This window comes from Dermacentor variabilis, chromosome 11 (assembly GCF_050947875.1).
Source record: "Dermacentor variabilis isolate Ectoservices chromosome 11, ASM5094787v1, whole genome shotgun sequence".
Taxonomy (NCBI): domain Eukaryota; kingdom Metazoa; phylum Arthropoda; class Arachnida; order Ixodida; family Ixodidae; genus Dermacentor; species Dermacentor variabilis.
The window spans coordinates 97,580,742-97,600,438 of record NC_134578.1 but is presented as its reverse complement, the minus strand read 5'-3'; the positions used below and the strand labels follow the sequence as shown (position 1 = coordinate 97,600,438).

Genomic DNA, 19,697 nt, shown 5'->3' with positions numbered 1-19,697 from the left:
TACGAACCCTTTAAAACTAACAAGCCGAGGATCAAAATCAAATCAAATCAATCTTTATTTTCCAGTAAAAGAAACAGAAACTGGATGGTCGTATTGGGCTAAAAGCTACGAGAGTAGCTTGACAATACTAGGTCAATACAAATGAGGCGGCCTTTGACGAAGATAGGTCCTCCTATCGAACCGTTGGCCAGCCTTTCTGAGGGACCTTATCCCTGTTTATAACTTGTATACCACAGTATGCTACTTCATCTGTCGGCCCCATTCTTGATTTTGCATTCACATTTACCTTTCTTTTATAACAGTCTTTAAGCAAAACATTTAAAAAATGTCATGTAGAACTCAAATTCTATGATATTTCCTTTGACCTGCGGTCCACAATCACTCACGGAAATGTTTGCAACCGCTCGATACAATAAGCCCCAATTGTGTAAAAGAGCAGGTGCGCCTATTTCGAATGCATTATCAGTTATGACGCTTAGTGACAAAAACTATCGGAACTTCAGATCTAAACCACGTCGCACAACGCTGCGTGGTACAAGTGCCCAAAGCGAGGTCTGTACAAAAATATTGAGTTCTATACGTTACCATAAACATAAAACCACACAATATATGAACACAAAAGACATTCACCACATCAAAGTAGCACACAACTACCTTCATTTCTTACTTTTATTTTTATTAAAGACCAAATGCTAAATCGAACAAGACAATCGTTGAAATCTTTTAGTCGATAATGAAGTTGGCTTTCAGATTGCCTACTTAGTGGGCAAAGTTTATAAAAGCTTATTCACAGATTGCTGAAACATCACATTGCCAGTACCAAGTATTGCGAACGTAAACTACCTTTGCGGATTTACCAATCACCATCACCAACCGTCAGTTACTTTACCCACCGTATATATATCACTTATACTGAGGAATCCAACTTATCTCTTTCCCGAGTGTCAATGTCTTTTGTTTTGTTTTTTGCAATACTGTATTAGCTACCACTGTACACTATGGTGTAGAGTTTGCGTAACTATCCTCTCTCGAATGCCTATGGTTTAGAGCTATTGTTCAATAAAGATACAGCGAAATGCCTCATATATATTATGCGTGGTACAATACTAATTTAGGCAACACATGTACTTTTTTCATCTCAATATCACATACTGCAGGGCTAAATTTCCCCTGCACCTGCATATGCCACCTACGAATTGCACGGATAAGGTCACAACCATTGAAGTTTTGCGCAAACTGTAATCGAACTGTAATGGGAAAAAAATCGAAAGTCGAAATTCTTGAAGAAACAGCCTCGCTGTCACTAGTTAGAGCGAGTGCCCTGTCATTGTGTATCACTCAAGTTCAGTCGCGCGACGTTTCGTAGAAATGCGCGAGTCGTGTTGCTCGCTGGCAAGCCTCGCCTTCCAGATGGCGCAATTGTCGGCGTCCTCGCTTTCCCGTGGCTCCGAGTCACGTGGTCGGTGTCGAGGCAGTGTTAGAACCCGAGAAAGCGCCGCCCACAGTTGTGGGGTAGGCGGTCGGCTGGGGCGCTGTTGTTTCGACGTGCGAGCGCGTCTTGCTCTTGGAGCCGCCATCGAAGACGCCTGCATTTGCCAAAGGGTTTTTGAGCATCCTCAGTGCGACTCTTCCACCACATTGGCTCAAAGCTAAACAATGGTTCGTGGATCGAAAATACGTTTCCGGCTTTTTATTTTTCCTTGTTTTGTGTCCGTCCGGCACGCCCAGGAAGCCGCCCGTGTCCAAGGACTCGAGGCCGTCACCAATAGGCTGGGGTGCTTATGTCCCCACCGCGCCCAAATCGCCGGACATTTCACTCACTTCTGTACACATTTGTTCATTTATGTGCCTGCCTGCTTTATCATTGTCACAACTTGTGTGCGTTTTCTTACATTATATAACGACAACATGTAATGCCCGGAACAGAAATATAGGCTATCGTTAATACACAAATATTAAACCCTTCGAGGTTTGAAACCTCATGCGCGATACAAAGCATCTGAAGGGACGGGATGAAAACTCTGATAAGCCGTCTTCTTGGAGCAACCTCGCGCTTTCCTTGATGTTTCATTAATATGCCTCGGTAAAGTTTACGACAACAAGCTTTTAAAAATTTCATACATTTCAGTATCTATAGAAAAGATACTGCCGCCCAAAAAAGCAATTAGCCGGATTTTAATGGGATATTAACTATACGGGAAATCTAGGTGAAATCGCACCAGCCCGTCGTGCTTTCCGAATTAACATCCAAGTACTGGCGGAATGAGCGACCCGCGCGTCGTATGCGCTGCCGGTGTGCGGGCGAGACGAGAGGGTTGCTGTAAGGTGTTGGCTTGCATGTGCGCCGTGTGCCCGCGCGTTAAATATTGGAGGTCACGTGATCCGCCCACTACTTCCCCACGGCCGAGGAGAAGGATGGCTGTCGCTCCATGCGCGAGCGAGAACATGCGCTCTACGCGACTGTCACGTCGTAATTCTTTGTTTCCCCCGACTTGAAAAAAAAAGGGCTAAAAAGAAAAGGGGGCCAAGCCCGCACCACCAATATGTATAACGGGCATGAATCCAGTTATAAGATCAATGAAAAGAGGCTGGAATAAGAAACCCAAGAGCAATTTGAAGAAGTAAGCCAATCAAAAGAAAACAAGACGGAGGCGAAGCCTGTTGGGTGTCACCAATAACACAGGCAAATGCTCACCTTAACTAGAATGGAATATAGATACACAGCGAAGTGCACGAAACGAAGCTCTTTCCGAAGCGAAGATGTGTTGCGGGTCCCAATGCAAAGGGCGTGCCGATGTACGCGACTGGCGGCTTCGTTAGCGATGCTTTCCGCCGCGCCTATAGCTGGATGTCTTGTAATCCGAGTTATTCAGATGCGGCACAGTTGGTAGGGTGAAGAGAGCGACAGCGTTAAACGATAGCTTTGGTACAAGTGCGCACACTCCCCGTGACCGGCGCACCCACGCCTGTGCATAGGTAACATTTTGCCTGCTTAGTTAGCGAGATAACGTTTACTGCACTTTACTCTTCCGAACTCCACACGTTACTTGATCTCATTGTCTAATACGTGGTTATTGCTATCAATGATCTGCCTCTCGGTAAAAACGACCAAGTGTGGTGCAAGAGCATCAAATGGCTCATTCAGCGAAAACGTCGGCGTCTGTAGCAGCGAAACGGCACCTGAATTCACCTCGGCTGCGACGACACGTCACCGGCACGCCAAATCATGGGTACAAATTGATGGAGTAGAGCGGGGGAAAGGGAATACCTGCTCCTGCAATAGCGCGCCAGGTGTTGCGTGGGGGGAGACGGCCTCGTGGCGGCGCCACGTCATCGCGCTCTCCAAAGCCGGCGCGCGGTCCCTATCTCTCTCTCTCTCTCTCTCGCCCCCGGTGAGCTAAGCTGCTGCGCACGCCGGTCGGAAATGGTGGCCGCTGCTGCTTTCTCGGTCTCTCGTCGCGCAGGACGTCGGCGGCATGCTGCGTTGGCACCGCAGGCTGCTGCTGCTGCTTGCGGGCTCGGCCAGCCCGCACCGCTGTGGAGTCTCAAGCATCCACATCGTCCGCGGCGGCAACCTCAACACTATTGGGAAACGTGGCCGTCCACGCCAGTGCAGTGCATATGAAGTATGGGGGCGAAGGAACGCAGCAAAACGAGCGAAAAGGCGGGCAGTGGACCAGATGAATGGGAATGAAAACAGCGTGGCCACCGAGGAACACTTCGTCAGCTTCACGCTCACCACGGACATTAGCGAACGCACTAAGGGAAAATAAATGCGCTTAATTTCTCAGCAATATTGTGCAAATGATTCTGGTCTGCAGCTAACATGGTAACGTAGAAATTGCAGAAAAGAAGTAACCTGCACCAATTTAAATTTCAAAGCTGCATAAGATACTCCGCAGCTTAACTGTAAAACATTACTCCCAGTGTAAACTCGAAGCAGCGCTCAGCGGCGTTCAGTTGGACATTAATGCTTTCGGATTCACAACTCATAAGGAGTGCTTAGGTGCCTTTTTTTAATATCCACGCGTGGCTCTTTTATTCGTCGTTGAACTTCCAAGTTTCCAAAACACGTTCAAGATGATATATTGTCCATCGGCCCAAGATTTAGTCCAAGTATACCCACAATTCCCCCGCAACGCATCTACCTCTACACATCTTTATCAATAGCCCCAGGCAAGCAAATAATGAAAGCGATCTAATTTCCCAAAAGACACCTAATTTGTCTGGATGCTTGTTACTTTGGCTGCAGATGACCCCTATAGCGCCCACCGATATCCCTTTACACCCCCCACCATCTCAAAGGATGATGCTACGTTTGGTTGTTCAATTCAATCTTTCATCTGCGCAGCTTTCTTTCTGAGAAATCCATATGGGTTTCCTTAATAACTTTGTACTACATTCATGGAAATTACATTTATCCCTTTTCATGAATGTGGCACCAAATTGTGGTCTTCGGTGTCACGAGTTTGCCCCATTCTGTGTGCGTGCACGAATTACTGGCCCTGAAATATCTCAGTCTCCTGATTAGCTCACATGTTAGAACCACCACTCCAGAAAGGCATTGTTCCTGGTTTCGATCCTCCAACCAGCCCGAATTTTGTTTCAACAACGAAGCTTTGTTTCTAAAGAACCCGTATTACTATTCTGTGCAGCTTCTTCCTACAGTCGAGTGGGTGGCAGTTTTCTCTTGCTGGCCTCCGCAGAACTTATCAACCACTTTTCCAGCAAAAAGCGATTTCCTTCCTCAAGACATCAGACACCAAGCCAGTGTCAATGCACAGTCTTATCAGTGCATGTCTTATGCGTTGTCAGCGGACGTACCTTCCTGTCACGTAGACCCATGAAATATTTGTGCAAAATGTCGTAAACATTTCCGTCTTTGCAATAGTGGTCCAAAATTATGCGATAATTTTGTTTTTGTTTTTTTTCCCCACTGTAACAGCTGTAAGCCATACGGGAGGAACGGCACGAGCGCTTTAACAGAAAAGTCTTTTTTATGCCGTCGCATTACATAAAACTTGGCCTTTGGCAATGTAGGTGTGTGGCCTCAGCTGTGTCCAACGGCCGATCATGAAGGTAGTCTACTGAGAAGCATGGGTGAACCTACACTGGTACGAGTTTGCTATGTATCTCATCGTACGTATACATGAAATGTTATTATGCGCAATAAATACTGGAATTCAGTGATGCAAGAAATGCTCAAAGGGCAGGCCTAGAGGAACATAGCGCTGTAGGAAGAGCAGCGGAGCGACGTGACGTAGAAAGCCCCGCTACACGAGGAAGGGGGCCGTTGTCTGGGGTATGCTTTGTGTACATCGGATTGGCCAATGCTCTTAACTACACTGCGCTGCATGCAGGTGGTTTTAACACAACGGTTTTTATAGTTCGCATATGTATATTACATGCACGTAGTTGTAAAGCGATACGTACGGCTGCATGCAGGTGGTTTTAACAAAACGGTATCTATAGTTCACACATTTATATTGCATGCACGTAGTTGTAAAGCGATAGGTATGGCCTCTGTGTACATTATCATCATCATCATCATCATCATCATCAGCCTGGTTACGCCCTCTGCCAGGGCGAAGCCCTCTACCATACTTCTCCAACTACCCCAGTCCTGTGCTAATTGTGGCCTTGTTGTCCCTGCAAACTTCTTAATCTCATCCGCCCATCTAACTTACTGCCGCGCCCTGCTACGCTTCCCTTCCCTTATAATCCAGTCTGTAACCCTTATTGACCATTGGTTATGTTCCCTCCACATTACATGCCCTGCCCATACCCCCATTTCTTTTTCTTGATTTCAACTCAGATGTCATTAACCCGCGTTGGTTCCCTCACCAAATCCGCTCTTTTCTTATCCATCAACGTTAAAGCCATCATTCTTCTTTCCATAGCTCGTTGCGTCGTCCTCAATGTAAGTAGAACCCTTTTCGTAAGCATCCAGGTTTTTGCTGCGTACGTGAGTACTGGTAAGACACAGCTCTTATACAATTTTCTCTTGAGGGATAATGGCAACCTGCTGTTCATGATCTGAGAATGCCTGCCAAACGCACCCCAGCCCATTCTTATTCTTCTAATTATTTCAGTCTCATGACCCGGATCCGCTGTCACTACCGGCCCTAAGTAGATGTATTCCCTTACCACTTCCAGCGCCGCGCTACCTATCGTAAACTGCTGTTCTCTTCAGAGACTGTTAAACATTACTTTAGTTTTCTGCAGATTAATTTTAGGCCCACCCTTCTGTTTTGCCTCTCCAGGTCAGTGAGCATGCGTTGCAGTTGGTCGCCTGGGTTACTAGGAAAGGCAATATCATCAACGAATCGCAAGTTACCAAGGTATTCTCTGTTAACTCTTATCCCCAATTCTTCCCAATCCAGGTCTCTCAATACCTCCTGTAAACACGCTGTGAATAGCATTGGAGAGATCGTATCTCCCTGCATAACGCCTATCTTTAATGGGATTTTGTTGCTTTCTTTATGGAGGACTACGGTGGCTGTGGAGCCGCTATAGATATCTTTCAGAATGTTTACATACGGCTTGTCTACAACCTGATTCCGTAACGCCTAATCTGTGTACATACTTACTACTGTTGTGATAGCTGCAATTATATATTATGCAGTGATAGCTGTTTGTGTACCTACTGGGCAATCTATTTTAGTGAAATATTTTATTGCGTTGTTTTATTATTTTACCAACACGATTACAGTTTCTTCTCTACTCGTGTTTTCAGCATGGTGGACAATAGATGGTGAAGCAACCGTTACAGGCCGTTCGCTAATTGAGTGAAATTTGTTAATTAGCTTGATAATTATTACCGCCAGCGATTTTAGGATTGGAGGAGGACGCTGCAGGACGAAAAAGCAATAGAGACGATTTTAAAATCGTCATTCGTTGTTAAGGTACTCGTTCACGAAAACGGACCATTTCTCGCTTAGATAGGGAAACTGGGCGCGTTGAAACCGCGGTAAGCATGCTGCCCACGTGATGTTTCTTGCGTCAGTTTTTTTTTTTACATCAACGAAATGACCGCTAGAGCACGCCTTGTAATTCATCTCGCAAGGTCATATCTCGTTGACCTCGACTACGCCTGTACAGGTCATCGCAGCCTGTGGCTCTACGTCATGACAATGTCGACAATAACGTCGGCATCACTTCCGAAACTATTTATGCGCCCTGTTTCGGCATCAGCGCGTAAAAGAAATTCCATTATTAGAACGCACGTCTTAGGCGCCCGTTCCTGAGTTGAGCGTCAGCGTGCCTCGGCGTCCATTGACGTAACCGAGTGAACGAGCACAGCGAACTATGAAAGAGCGAACGCGGAGCCCAACGAGGAATTAAAGACGGCAATAGCGAAGAGAGCGCGAGGAGGAAAGCGGAGGACGAGGCTCTGCATTTCGACGGGGGTGAAAAATCCAAAAAACGTCCGGATTCTGTCCGTTGGGGGCACGTTAAGGATCTCCTGATGGTCAAGATTATTCCAGAGTCCCCCACTATACCGTGCCCCTTATTCAAATCGTGGTTTAGGCACGTGAAACCCCGGAATACAATTCTGACAGGGAATGCATGAGGCCGAAAGCGAATGAAGACAGTATGGAGAAAGCTCGAGGAGGAAAGCAGAGTGCTGTACGAGATTACGAGATGACGCCATAGTACTAGAGCGCATAAAACCCCTTAAACTTCGTAAAGTAGCGACACTCTCCTCCTCCACCTTCACTCCTCGTTTCTTATCTCCTTCACGCTCCCTCCTCGACCGTGGCGCCACCTACACTGCTCGAGCGTAGCAACGGCGCCAATATGCGCTCCTCGCCCCTCCGCAGACGCTTCTCGAGCAAAAATGGCGCTGAAACAAGGCACGAGGGCCCACGTGATGCTATTAGGCCATTAGCGATGTAGCGGTGGCCTCGGCTAGAGTGCGCGAGGAGGAGGCGGCATTCTTCAAAGCGTGGCACTACTTTACGTAGTTTAAGGGGCTTTTTAAGAGCGCAGCCCTTATGCGCCGGTTCCTGGGTTCAGCGTCGCCGTCCCTCGGCAAAACCACGCAAGCGTGCACGTGCCAGTGCTCGCGTTTTCGTCGTCCTCTTTCACAGATGGCTGCGATGTCGCTCACCTTGCCAGTGTTTCCATACTGCCCCTCTCTCTGCGTAGGCGCTAACGGCACTGGCCCGCTGCCAGTCGGTGCAGTGATTTCGGTATCAAATTCTTTGCCTCTGTATATCGCAGAACGAATACGCGTATACAGCTGCGCTTCAAATTTCGCATTAGGCAGTATCGTAATCGGCGGACATCTTTTTGTTCACAAATATCTAAACAATTCACGTTGTGTTTAAAATCGCGTAACTTGCTTCCTCTGGTGCCCCACTGCAATACTGGCTTTGTAATGTGGGCCCTTTTTCAAAAAACTAGCTATTGAGAAGTTATAAATTATACTTCATTAGCAAACGGACTGCGTTGGCTACTTTCCCAAATAGGGTCCACTGCGTTGAATGGACGCGCTGTAGAAAAAGAATACTCGCAATTAGCTAAGCGCAAATTGAAAATTATTGTTCACGGAAATCTATCATTACGATATTGTCACAGCTTATAGGCAGGAAGGAAACCACAGTACTGTAAACAGTTCATTGAACGACCTCGCGCTCTTCTAATCTATGACTAACATGCACCCACGCGGCGATTGCAAGAACCGCAGTAAGTGATCCTCGAGTCAAACGACGATCGCTTGAATCCGGTCACTTTTATACACGTGTCGTAGAATCTTCCAGATGGCGTAGTGACGAAGAGCTGAATTGTACAACGCGCTACATGATACATACTGTAACTAAAATCTCATGCACACCGAGTGTTCTAATTCAGTTGCTATGGAATTACGCTGCTGAGCATGTGGTGACCGGTTCGTTCCCAGCCACAGCTGCCGCTTTCTCATACTGACGGAACGCAAAGTGCTCGTCTATTGTGCTTTGGTTGTGTGGGTAAAGAATTCGCAGAGGAGCAAATTATTCCGGTCTTTGCACTATCGCATCTATCATAACTCCCTGTGTACCCTATATACTCCGGGAGGTTAAACTCCACAATTCATTAAATAAACTGGCACGTCTTTCTGGAAAGCACTACAACGTCCTAGAATCATGTATCACCTGATTCGCGAATAGCTACGCTCGCGGTCACATCAGGAACCGTGGCAACAAGGCCGCGCAGCAAAATCGAATGAAATTCACACGGCAGGCGTGTACGTATTGTCTTTACGAAAAAAAAACGATCGCAAATCCCTCGAGCGGCTGTGTTTCTGTTGAGCGCTGTGATGGTATAGTGTACTATCAGACACCAACCCATAGACAATAGCATCAGATCACAACGACAAACTTCACAGATAACTTGAGGTAGCAGATGATATGCGGCTATCGATACATGATCATCAAATTATATGATCTCAAAGTTAGCACATTACAGGCACTCAAGCGAACACAAGTGCCTGGGATGTTTTTTTTTTTCAGCAAGGTGACGAGGCGTGCCGAACACATACAGTTTGATGTCCGTAGGCTTTCAGCGCTAACTGTCCAGTACAGCTTGCCTTGCAGATGATATTACTGGAGAGACTACTATCCAGCGCATTACTGGACTTCTTGCCTGATAAGGTGTTGCCTGAATTTATACAATACGTTTTTATAAGTATACGAAGGCAGCCCATTTAGAATATAAAAGAAAATTAAGCGTTGCTGAAAGAAAGTCGTCGCGACAAAACTGTATTATTTTTCCGTGACAAACCACGCCCATCAAATTGCGAAGAGCTTAAGAGCTTGGTAAGCAACGTCTCGTTAAAGAGCATCGAAGTGGTTCACCTGAGGAGGTGAGAACGACGTAGGTGACGAGGGAGCCTGTGGCCATCAGCATGAACAGCGCGAGGATATAGCCCCACTCTCGCTGAGCACCGGTATGGCTGCAAAAGAGTCGAACGTTGAGTAATCGAGACGTAGTGCAGGGGAAGGGCTGGTCATCTGGGGGGATACAGGAGGTCACTTTCCAACTATACAAGGTGTTTCCCTTATGTTGAGCCAAATTTTAAAGATATGCAAACACTACGTAGGTAGGCAGAGCCAAGGTAAGCTTGTTAGCCGTTACTTGGACACACTGAGATATTTTATTTTGTTTTGCAGTCCGCCTATTCAGATACCTTAATTAACAAATAATGAACTTCTCAATTATTATAATTATATGAAAAGTGTCAATGAGAAGATTATAGAGTAACATAAGAGACTCCCGCTACAGCTTTGTGTAGCTCAATACGCACTACATAAAAGTGTTTTTCCAAGCTTGAAACAAGTCCGCGAATACACGCAAAGTGCCTTTTGCGGCCGGTCGCGCGGCAATGTTGTGTGCATTCGCGGGCTTATTTCACGCTCGGAAAAACTCTTATGTAGCAGGTATTGAGCAACAGAAGGCAGTATCGGGGTTTTTACATGTTGCTGTGCAAAGTTCTGATTCAGACTTTTCATCCAATTATAATATTTGAGAAGTTCAGTATTAAGACTAATTATGTAATTAGCCGCCTGCAAAAAATAAACTTCGGTATCTCCTAGCGACGGCTAATATTACCTTAGTTCGGTCGAGCTACGTGATATTTGCCTATATTTAATGTGGGTCAAGTTGCGTGAAATAGCCTGTATAGCAGGCAACCACCACATGTCGGCTCTGGTCGAACAATATGTTTACCTAGGAGTTTCTTCCGTACCAAGCTCACACAAAAATATTTGGTGTTCAACGCAGCATTTTTTTCGGCTAAATTAGCACCAAGTATATTTGTCTGTATCGTCTATTTCAGCATATGGCATTGCTCTTAGCCTGGTTGGTTCAAATAGTTTCTAGGCAACACTCAATGACAGCAGTCACCGCCTATTTGCCAGCTCGCCTCTCCGACGGTGACCTGTGCAAGAATTTTTTTTTTCTTGGACGAACTGGCCAAGCGAAGATTCCAGCAGCTTTGCTGAGTTACCACTATCACAAATGACGACATTCTTGTGAAAACTGTATATAAAGTTCCAGTTTTGCTCATTGCACTGCGGAGACGCGATGACTCGCCAAATATGCGCAGTGGCCCTACGCTCTTTCGTGCTGCATTATTTTCTGTAAACATTCGTAGCTCCACGCGAGACATCTCCTTTCGAAAACACAACGTGTGGTAGGCGTTCCCACATACTTTTTTCTTCGTTTGTGTACGTGCGTGGCACTCCCTGGTGGTACAGAAGCACAAAGACACTACTCTTTCTTCCACCTCATCATTCTTACCCTGCCTGTCGCTTCTTGCCACTGGCTCATCATTTCCTACTTCGATGTTGTGGTTTATCAATAATCTGAAGCAGCATGGCGTCAGCCGGTCATTTTAAGTACACCGCTCAAGAGGCTAGCACAGTATTTTCCAAGCACGGTATTCTTCGCTGCAGCCATTCGCGGAGTAAATAAGAGGTCGAATCTTCGACTCGCACTCTGCGTGTAGTCGGCTTCTGCTCGGGAATTGTATATTTCATTCGTTACAAACTAGGGGAAAATCCCTCTTGGATTCTACTGGCGGACGTCAAAACGAGTGGGAGGCTGAGCTCATTGCAGCTGTCACTGTCAACCGGAGCGGGAATAACTGCAAAACCTTTTTTTTTAGAACAGAAGCTGAGGTCACTATACCTTTTCATTAGTGTGCTCTAAATTTACCGTAGCGTGTAAAGTAGGTCTTATCAGACAACCACAAGCGCATTTGTCGCCAACACACATTAGGATGTCTACCTGCTTCTGCAGGAACTGATTGATTGTGGCAGCTGCCATTTAGCACTTTAGGAGCGCGCTACTGTAAAATGTGAGTCGCGACATCTGCAGACAAACTGCTTGAATTTGAGCCCTGCGCATTGATATGCCGCGCAATGTATAGCGAACGGTCAACGCACAATTTTGTCGTCGCCAAAACCGCAGTAAAAAATTCATGCAGAAACTCATCGGGCAGCTGTCTAAGTATGCGTAAGCATTGTGCAACTTGCTCATCTCCACGCAGCCCGCTGACATTATCAATGTTATGATCCGGCCACCATAAACATTTATCAAGCCTCATCTGTCGTTCGCTTATCATGTTCGATAGCGAACATAATAAGGCACGTTTATTTGAGGCAGAGTTCGTTACGGCACTCGAACCCATGATCATTGGTGTTAATTAATGTGAAGTTAATCAGCCACAGTTAACCAAAATATAATTAACTAAGGTATTCGAACGTTCTAAATTGGCTGGGAGTCGAACCCACGACCTTTAGTTTTAATTAAGGTGAATTAAGGTTAATTTAGCGATGCTGTCGCAAAACCACCACAACTTTTGCTGAGAGGGGTATGCAATGCTTTAATGTTGGTTCGGATGCTTGTTTTACGCTTGTTCTTTATTCAAACGTATGCTGTTCTGTGTGTTGTATGGGTGATTTCAAAGAATGTATGCCTCCTCGCTCATCTTTGCTGAGCGCTTGTATCCTCTACCTTACGTGGGTGTGAGCCATTGCTTGAGGGGGTACGAACCATCAAAGGATTATGACCATTTTTTCTTCTCTATGAACGTGAATTATCCTTTGTCCTCGACACCGTGCTTCTGTATCATCCGGGCACCTCAGAATTCACCCCTCTTTCCGAAGTTGCTAGGAATGGTGAAGGAGCGCCGTATGCTAGCTCGCTCATTCACGTCCGATGCCCAAGGCATCCAAAAAGATCGTCGCGACCACGGTGAGCCTACATCGTCCTTTGCCGTTGATTCTCACATCTGGATTCGGCTGCCATTCCACTCTCCAGGCCTTAGTCCAAGGCTTGCTCCACAATATCAGGGTCCGTACGGGATCGTGAACTGTCCATCATCTCTACAGTGTGAACTTCGAACTATGGGAACCGATAGAATTTCTCCTATTTCATGCAAAGGCCACGTATTTGCGCGATACTTCCCCGCCAAAAGGCATTTTGATCATTACGGTAGAATACGTTGAATATGCTTTGAAATCGGTGGCTCTGAAAGCGTGCGAACCTCATGAATGGGTGCTGCTCAATCTATTTGAAGGCAGAAACCGTAAATTATATGCATAACCCTCATGCAGTACGGCTTTCAGAAATGCTTCATTGCTAAGTAAAATCAATTTTTTTCTGTAGAATCCGAATGCTAATCGTTTGTAAATGTGCCGACCCAGTGCTTTGGACGCCGACCTATAACTGTGCTATCAGAATATCCTTCCTTGCTGAAATTCGAGTTGTTTTATTGTGCGATTACTCAGTGACGAAAAGCGGGCCAATGGCACAAGTTACAATTTCGCGGCCGCTACAGACGGTTCACTTCCAGTACTCTTACGCCTAAAGTTAATTTCACCAGCCATGTCAGGCAGCTAACATCGATGATATGATCAGACCAGACAATGCATATTTTTTCACATGTATTATTTTTAGCGTGGCAATAATGCACCTTACAGCAACATCACTGAGATATCCGACTACATAGCATTGCCAAAGTTGTACTCAAGTAAAAAACACATTCTTATAGAAAATTGCAGCCCCCTCTTTTCATTTTATTTCTGTAACACTTCGGAAGAGATTCAGAACGGAAACTCCATCGGACCTGCGTCGCCCACACAGGTTCTTTTTCTACGCTGTGTACTCAAATCTATGCAATGTTTAACTGTGGCCAAGGGGGAAATGTCGCTGGCTCCATCAAAATTTATTTTCCGATGACGGCTAATCAATTCAAGCCTGCATCTTCCTCTGAATTTGCCTCTCCTTTATTATCACCGCACCATTATGGGCGAAACCGAGTCTTCCTAATCATGTCATGACATTCTCCATTACTCAAACACTATAGCGCCGTGCGCATATCTATATTTAAGGTTCAATTGAATACAAACCGAAGAGTGCCAGGAGCGAATCGGATGCAATTAGGTATCGAATACTTTTGGATAGTTTTCAAATTATGAACAGCCGTTTTAACCTCCAACATAAAACACTGCATTGCATTTATGAATCCTGATTCATTAAACCGCAAATGTAGCACGCGGTAACAGATGCCGTATATACTCGTGTAATGGCCGCACCTGTCTAGGAGCCGCCGCCCGAGCTTTGTAAAAAATTCCCCCAAAGTTTATTTAAAAATTACCCGTGTATAGGCGCACCCTTGATTTTTGGAGAATTTTTTGGCAGTGTTACCTATTGTGTGGTGCAAGAGTTCCGAAACCTCTTTTTTTTTTATCGGTGGCAGAACAAGGCAGCTGTGCTGCGTTTCTGGCGCCTTCTGGTAGCAAAAGCACATCCTCCAAGATTCGTAGATGCTTCCGTTGCTTGTTTATGGGGCTTCACCATTTATTGTAACCGGCAGCTGACCCTCTACGGGAATAGCCAAGAATAGCCAGAGCCAGTACAAGCGAGTACTGTAGTTAAATAAAGGCAAGTACCACCGACAATATTGACGAAAGTAATTTCATGTCTCCGTGTAATGACCGCACCTCCTATCTTCACCCCAAATTTCGGAGAAAACAAACCTACGGCCATTACGCAAATATATACGGTAAGTAGCTTGTTCGCGTAGACAAGGCTATTCGCGGAGTGAATTATCGCTGTCCAGCCGGTAAAGTTTAGCTCCCTGGACGTAGCTTGCTGCCCAGCGCAACGTCTCGTGTTTTAAATCCACTACGGCCACAAGAATGAAATTTGTCGCACTCCTCCAAATTTACCCTTAATCACACCGTGTTGATGATTCAAAGTACTCGAAAGCAAATTAAAAAAACAGTACACAATATTCGTATTTTTGAGTATGATTGACATTGATTTGATTATGATCTTTGAGATTTTAAGACAAAATTCAATTCTACAGTATTCAATCCGTTATTTCGACGTTTCCAATATTCCCACACCCTACAGAATCGGAAAATTTTTATTTGGAATCCGCCGTGATGACAAAAGAAAAGAAGTTTTCCTGCCGAAATTTGGTTTATGCAGCGTTTCTTCCAACTTGTTACATCATGTAAAGCGTAAAAAGAAGCGCGAGCTCTTTTGACCGACGCATTTGGAATTTGGTGGAGAAGGCGCCTCTCAGTTCTCTCTGCGTTAAGAGGCTAGCGTTCTCTTTCCAGAGCTTAACGCGACCGTAGCTCTACTGTAACGCACCCTTGCGCACCTCTGGGCGACTACCTGCTCCTCGATGATCCTCATGAGAATCGGTACCGCAGGGGTCAGGTAGCGGGTGTCGCGAGAACTGTGTTGGCCTCTGGCCATGTCAGCACTGCTCAAGCTGGACCGACTGCCTCCGGTCATCGTGGAAGTGCCGAGCCCCTCCATATCCGATACCTGATGAGCGATGCAATGGTGTGACGAAATTCAAAATCTGACATATAATATTCACTAAACAAAACGAATTGACAATTCCAGTTTTTCAATATTATAAGCCACGCTAGCTTTGCATTGAAAGAGAAGAAAGGGAACAGAGGGGCCTAGTTTCCGCGAGCCCCAAACACATAAAGCCAACACACAATGGCAACAATGAAAGCACAGGGCTGCTGGCTAACACACCGTGGGTCAGCTCTAGTACGCGTACATAAATAATTAAACAAGAGAACGGAAAAACAGTACAGTGGTAGTTCGACTGGTAAGGGCAATGCATGAGCAATGCGAAGACGTGGGTACGTATCCCACCTACGGCCAGTTCGTTTTCATCCACTTTCATTCATGTATGATTTCTACATCTCCAATGTATGCTTCCTCTCTCTATGTATAATTCTCTCTATGCTTTAATTGCCATTGTCTGTTGGCTTTATGAGTTTGTGACTAGTTTTGCACGAGTTTCCCATATTGCCTAAAGTTCACTATTATTAGGCAAAATTGACATCTTCACTTGTGGCTGTACAATTAAGGAATGGTTTCCTATGTTTACTTAAATACCCATCATCCTTTCAGATATTTAAATACGAGCCAAAACATAATTGCCCGCATTACTAAGCTTGCATTCCTGGCTATGTCGTTTTGGGTTCGATATTTGTATATGAATTATTAGCATTTAGTCCATATAACTAAAGTATTTCACTTGAATTGTCAAGTCTTGTTCTTTCGTTACATTGCATATTACGCCATAATGGTTGTTCTTAAAATTCTTGACTAATATTTCTTTTGTACATCGCTGTTTGTCTAATATTTTTTTCAGTCGTGTTTTATTATTACTCCATGGTCTCGTTGCAATTAGTGACATTGGTACCTTCGTCTTTATTTGTAATCTAATCACTGTTTGTTGAAGGAATGATAAATAGAAATCGAACTAACTCTAAGACTGCCCACCACGGTATTGCATTCAATAAAAAGAAAGAAACACGGTATCCCTGTGGCTATGTCGTTGCTCTGCTGGACTCGAGGTCATGGGTTCCATGCCAGCCGTGGCGGCTACTTTCGATGAGGGTGAAGTGAAAAAAAAAACGCCTTCTTACATAGCTATAGGGGCACGTTACAGAACCCCAGAAGGTCGAAATCGATGCGGTATCACCAAGTACGGCATGCTTCATATTCAGACCGTCATATATTGCCACAAACAGCACGGAAACGTATTTATTGTTTCAATTTTTTTAAACTGACGTCAATACCATCTGGCCCAGAAAATGCATGTTGTTCAAGGACGCGAAGTGATGCTCTGATAAACGGAGTAGCATGTGTAATGGCGTTCAGGCTCCCTAGAAACCGGGTACACAGTAAAGAAAGAGAAACATACACCGACTACTTGAGTATACTTCATTGTATGACGCAATCAGTGAGTTAACATTCTCGGAAGTGTGACGTCACAAACACATTGCTTGCTTCGCATATATTATTGAGAACGAAGTTCCCGTAGGGCAGCCAGAACTTTATTAAATGTGCTATTCCTTCAACTGTGCCTCACTTGGCGTCTTCAGACAATAGAAGTTCTGCGAATCAAAAGATAAAGCAGTAGCATGATATTACCTCTTTTCTTGCTGTGTCACGCTCTCTGTACCAGCTCATTCGTCGATAAGGATAAGCTCAACTTCAAGAGATAACGTTAGGTCTATGGAACACGCCGCTGCGGATTGTTCACGACTGTTCTTTTTTTTTCAATCTGGAGCGCCTAAGTTCTTTCTAAATTTAGGCATGCAAATACTTTGCATACCGTCCGCATCACAACATAGTCGTTGAGGCCGGTGATCAAACCGGCGACCTGCTGCTAAGCGGTTTCTTTGTTCACTTAGTTCTTAGAAAAACTGCTTGCAGATGGGAAAAGAGAAAAATGAAATGGTTCAGAGAAAACCTTCAACCGTTGTATTCACACGCGAGAACATTACAATGTCATGCCAGTGATGTAACGGTCTTTGTGATCAGTGAGAAAAGTTAAAGAAGAAAAAAAGAGCTGAAGCAGCTGGTAAAATGTCGCGCACTGACAAGCGATTCGACAGCAGTCACAGGTGTTATACAGATGTTCCAGAGAGTCACAGATGTTCCAGCAGATGTTCCAGTTGTACACACATAACCATTAAACCGATTCGAATAAAGCTTCGTGCATCTGAGAGAGAACATTCAATGCTACTGACTCTAGGCAGGAAAATCTTGATTTATAACCCGGTAGCTCTTACGGAAGCGCCTGGAAAATTCTATGTGTGAAAAATCGGAGCGTATATTTTGCAATTTTGTAAGCATGTGCCAAGAACGGATATCACAGTTCTGTCAACTGCATTTTTTAGAGCATCTAAAGGGTACAAATTCGATTTTGTCACGTGGTGGGGACGTTGAAGAACACAGTAGCAAATACTGTGAACGACAAAACTAACTTTTATTGGGCGAACCTGTGCCCACAAAAACAGGCTACACTTATAGCACAACGATAGCGGCGAACACGGTCGGCGACCGTCGAAAATCTGATCAGCGGGTCAAGTGCGTCGGCTTTTATACAGCAGTCATCGAATATTCCAGACTAATCGTTGGGACCTGCATGCCTTCCACAAATTTCTACAACATTCGAGTCACGCGATGAAATCAGATAACACAAGGTTCAGCGACAACAGACAGCGGATAGAAGCATCGATAACATTCCAGAAACTTCTCTTACATGCAGACGCGTCCCGCGCTGTGCGATAACATTTGTTTGGCGGCGAAACGTGGTCGCCCGTCAAATATAAGTACACGTGTCAATGTGCCAATGTGCATGTGCCAAGAACGGATATCACAGTTCTGTCAACTGCATTTATTAGAGCATCTAAAGGGGACAAGTTCGATATATGGATTTACCATTCAAGTAAAATCCTCACAATGTTATATTAGCTTTCTGCCGAAGTCGTACTCACAAACAACTGGTATATTTCAGAGCAATCTGTAAGAAGTCAGCATTGTCCTCTTCAAATCTTTTATCAGCTTACAGAGTTGCGATATCATTATATTTTACTGAGTTACAGTGTTAAAAAATTCGCGCGTGATTCAATTTCGATTTAGGGATTTTCAGCACATCAATTCTTCTGCGGTATAAGCAGGTGCAGACGGAAAAAAATCAACGAATCTTCAGTTCGCATAACCAAGTGAGCGTTATAAAAGTTAGCCAATGACACATTTCACCCTACGCTGACTCCACATCTTTCGCAACTTTGGAAGCTTCAGCTCTCGCTTGTGGACGAATAAACCTCCTTTTGTAAAATGATACATATCGTAAGGAGTAGTATACGACAAATGCACATGCACTGGCGAGTAATTCGCGCATCTATGGTTGCCTAATAAGAATGGCTTGTTGAACGAGTTTGTACATCACTGCATGGTAGAAAGTGAGCTAGCGAGAAAGGAACCAGTAAGAAACCTTTTATTCTGGTTTCTTTCCGTTTGATGGCGTACTGCCATGCATCGATGGTCGGAACACGACAGAGAAAGCACGATGTGCACTACTTGCAACACCGAAATAGTCCGAACCGCTTTGCACCTAACAGGGTGGCAGCGACGGGTGACCGATAAAAACAGGATACCGGTCCGGTTTAAACTCCGTTTGGTCATACGCGTTCTTGAAGCGAACACTGATGACTCTGAACCGATTTAGAAGAAGCAGCGGGCTCAGCATTTCAGCCCAATCGCCCGTCTTACTGAACCGCGTATTTCAATAAAGGAAAAATATCATGAAGATCCAGCGCACATTTTGGGGCCTATGTGGAACAAAGCTTTCGTCAAGCGGTTAATAAAGTGCTATAAGTTTGCACATCTCGTTCCTGCGCCGTTGGTACAATGAAAACTTGCATGCGTGCATTTGCTTTCGCGCACCAAAGTAACGCAATACGATAGGTGGCGATCATCTCAAAAGCACGTTGACGTTGACATGACTGAAATATACATACGTGCGATTGTGTCCCAGTGGTTAGATCATCAGGCTCCTGTACTGCGAGATGTAAATCAATGCCTTTGTTTAGATATTAGCTATTGGGAATGACATCAAGAAGGCCCAGCAGCCACGGTGAGAAAGTCCGGGATGGTTTACTGAGAAAGCTCCGCGTTAAATCGTCAAAAACAATGCCATCTTCTTGGGCCCCAATCTCATGTACGATGGTGTGTGCATTCAAGGTTTTTCTCCAAAGTCCTTTGTAGCACGTCCCAAAGCAATAATGGAATATGGAATCATGTGTAAGATGCATTTTGACAAATCTGTTGTTTAACGCAACAATAGGCGATAGTCTCGTGCTGCAGAGTAA

General features: G+C 45.0%; 1 protein-coding gene across 1 annotated transcript; it reads right to left on the bottom strand.

Moving 5' to 3' along the window:
- Positions 1–1,060: 1,060 nt before the first annotated feature.
- Positions 1,061–15,327, bottom strand: LOC142564856 (uncharacterized). The gene is made up of 3 exons (XM_075676036.1): positions 15,164–15,327; positions 9,840–9,937; positions 1,061–1,586 (listed from the first exon to the last, which is right to left on the bottom strand). The coding sequence occupies exons 1-3, from the start codon at positions 15,322–15,324 to the stop codon at positions 1,453–1,455; spliced, it is 393 nt and encodes a 130-aa protein (XP_075532151.1). The 5' UTR covers positions 15,325–15,327; the 3' UTR covers positions 1,061–1,452.
- Positions 15,328–19,697: the final 4,370 nt, after the last annotated feature.

Excerpts from the sequence above, each read along its gene's own strand:
- LOC142564856 (XM_075676036.1), bottom strand. The coding sequence starts at position 15,324 with ATGGAGGGGCTCGGCACTTCCACGATGACCGGAGGCAGTCGGTCCAGC. Across the intron at positions 9,938-15,163 it reads GAGCAGGTAGTCGCCCAGAG|CCATACCGGTGCTCAGCGAG; the intron begins GTGCGCAAGGGT and ends ACTCTTTTGCAG. Across the intron at positions 1,587-9,839 it reads CGTCGTTCTCACCTCCTCAG|GCGTCTTCGATGGCGGCTCC; the intron begins GTGAACCACTTC and ends TGGCAAATGCAG.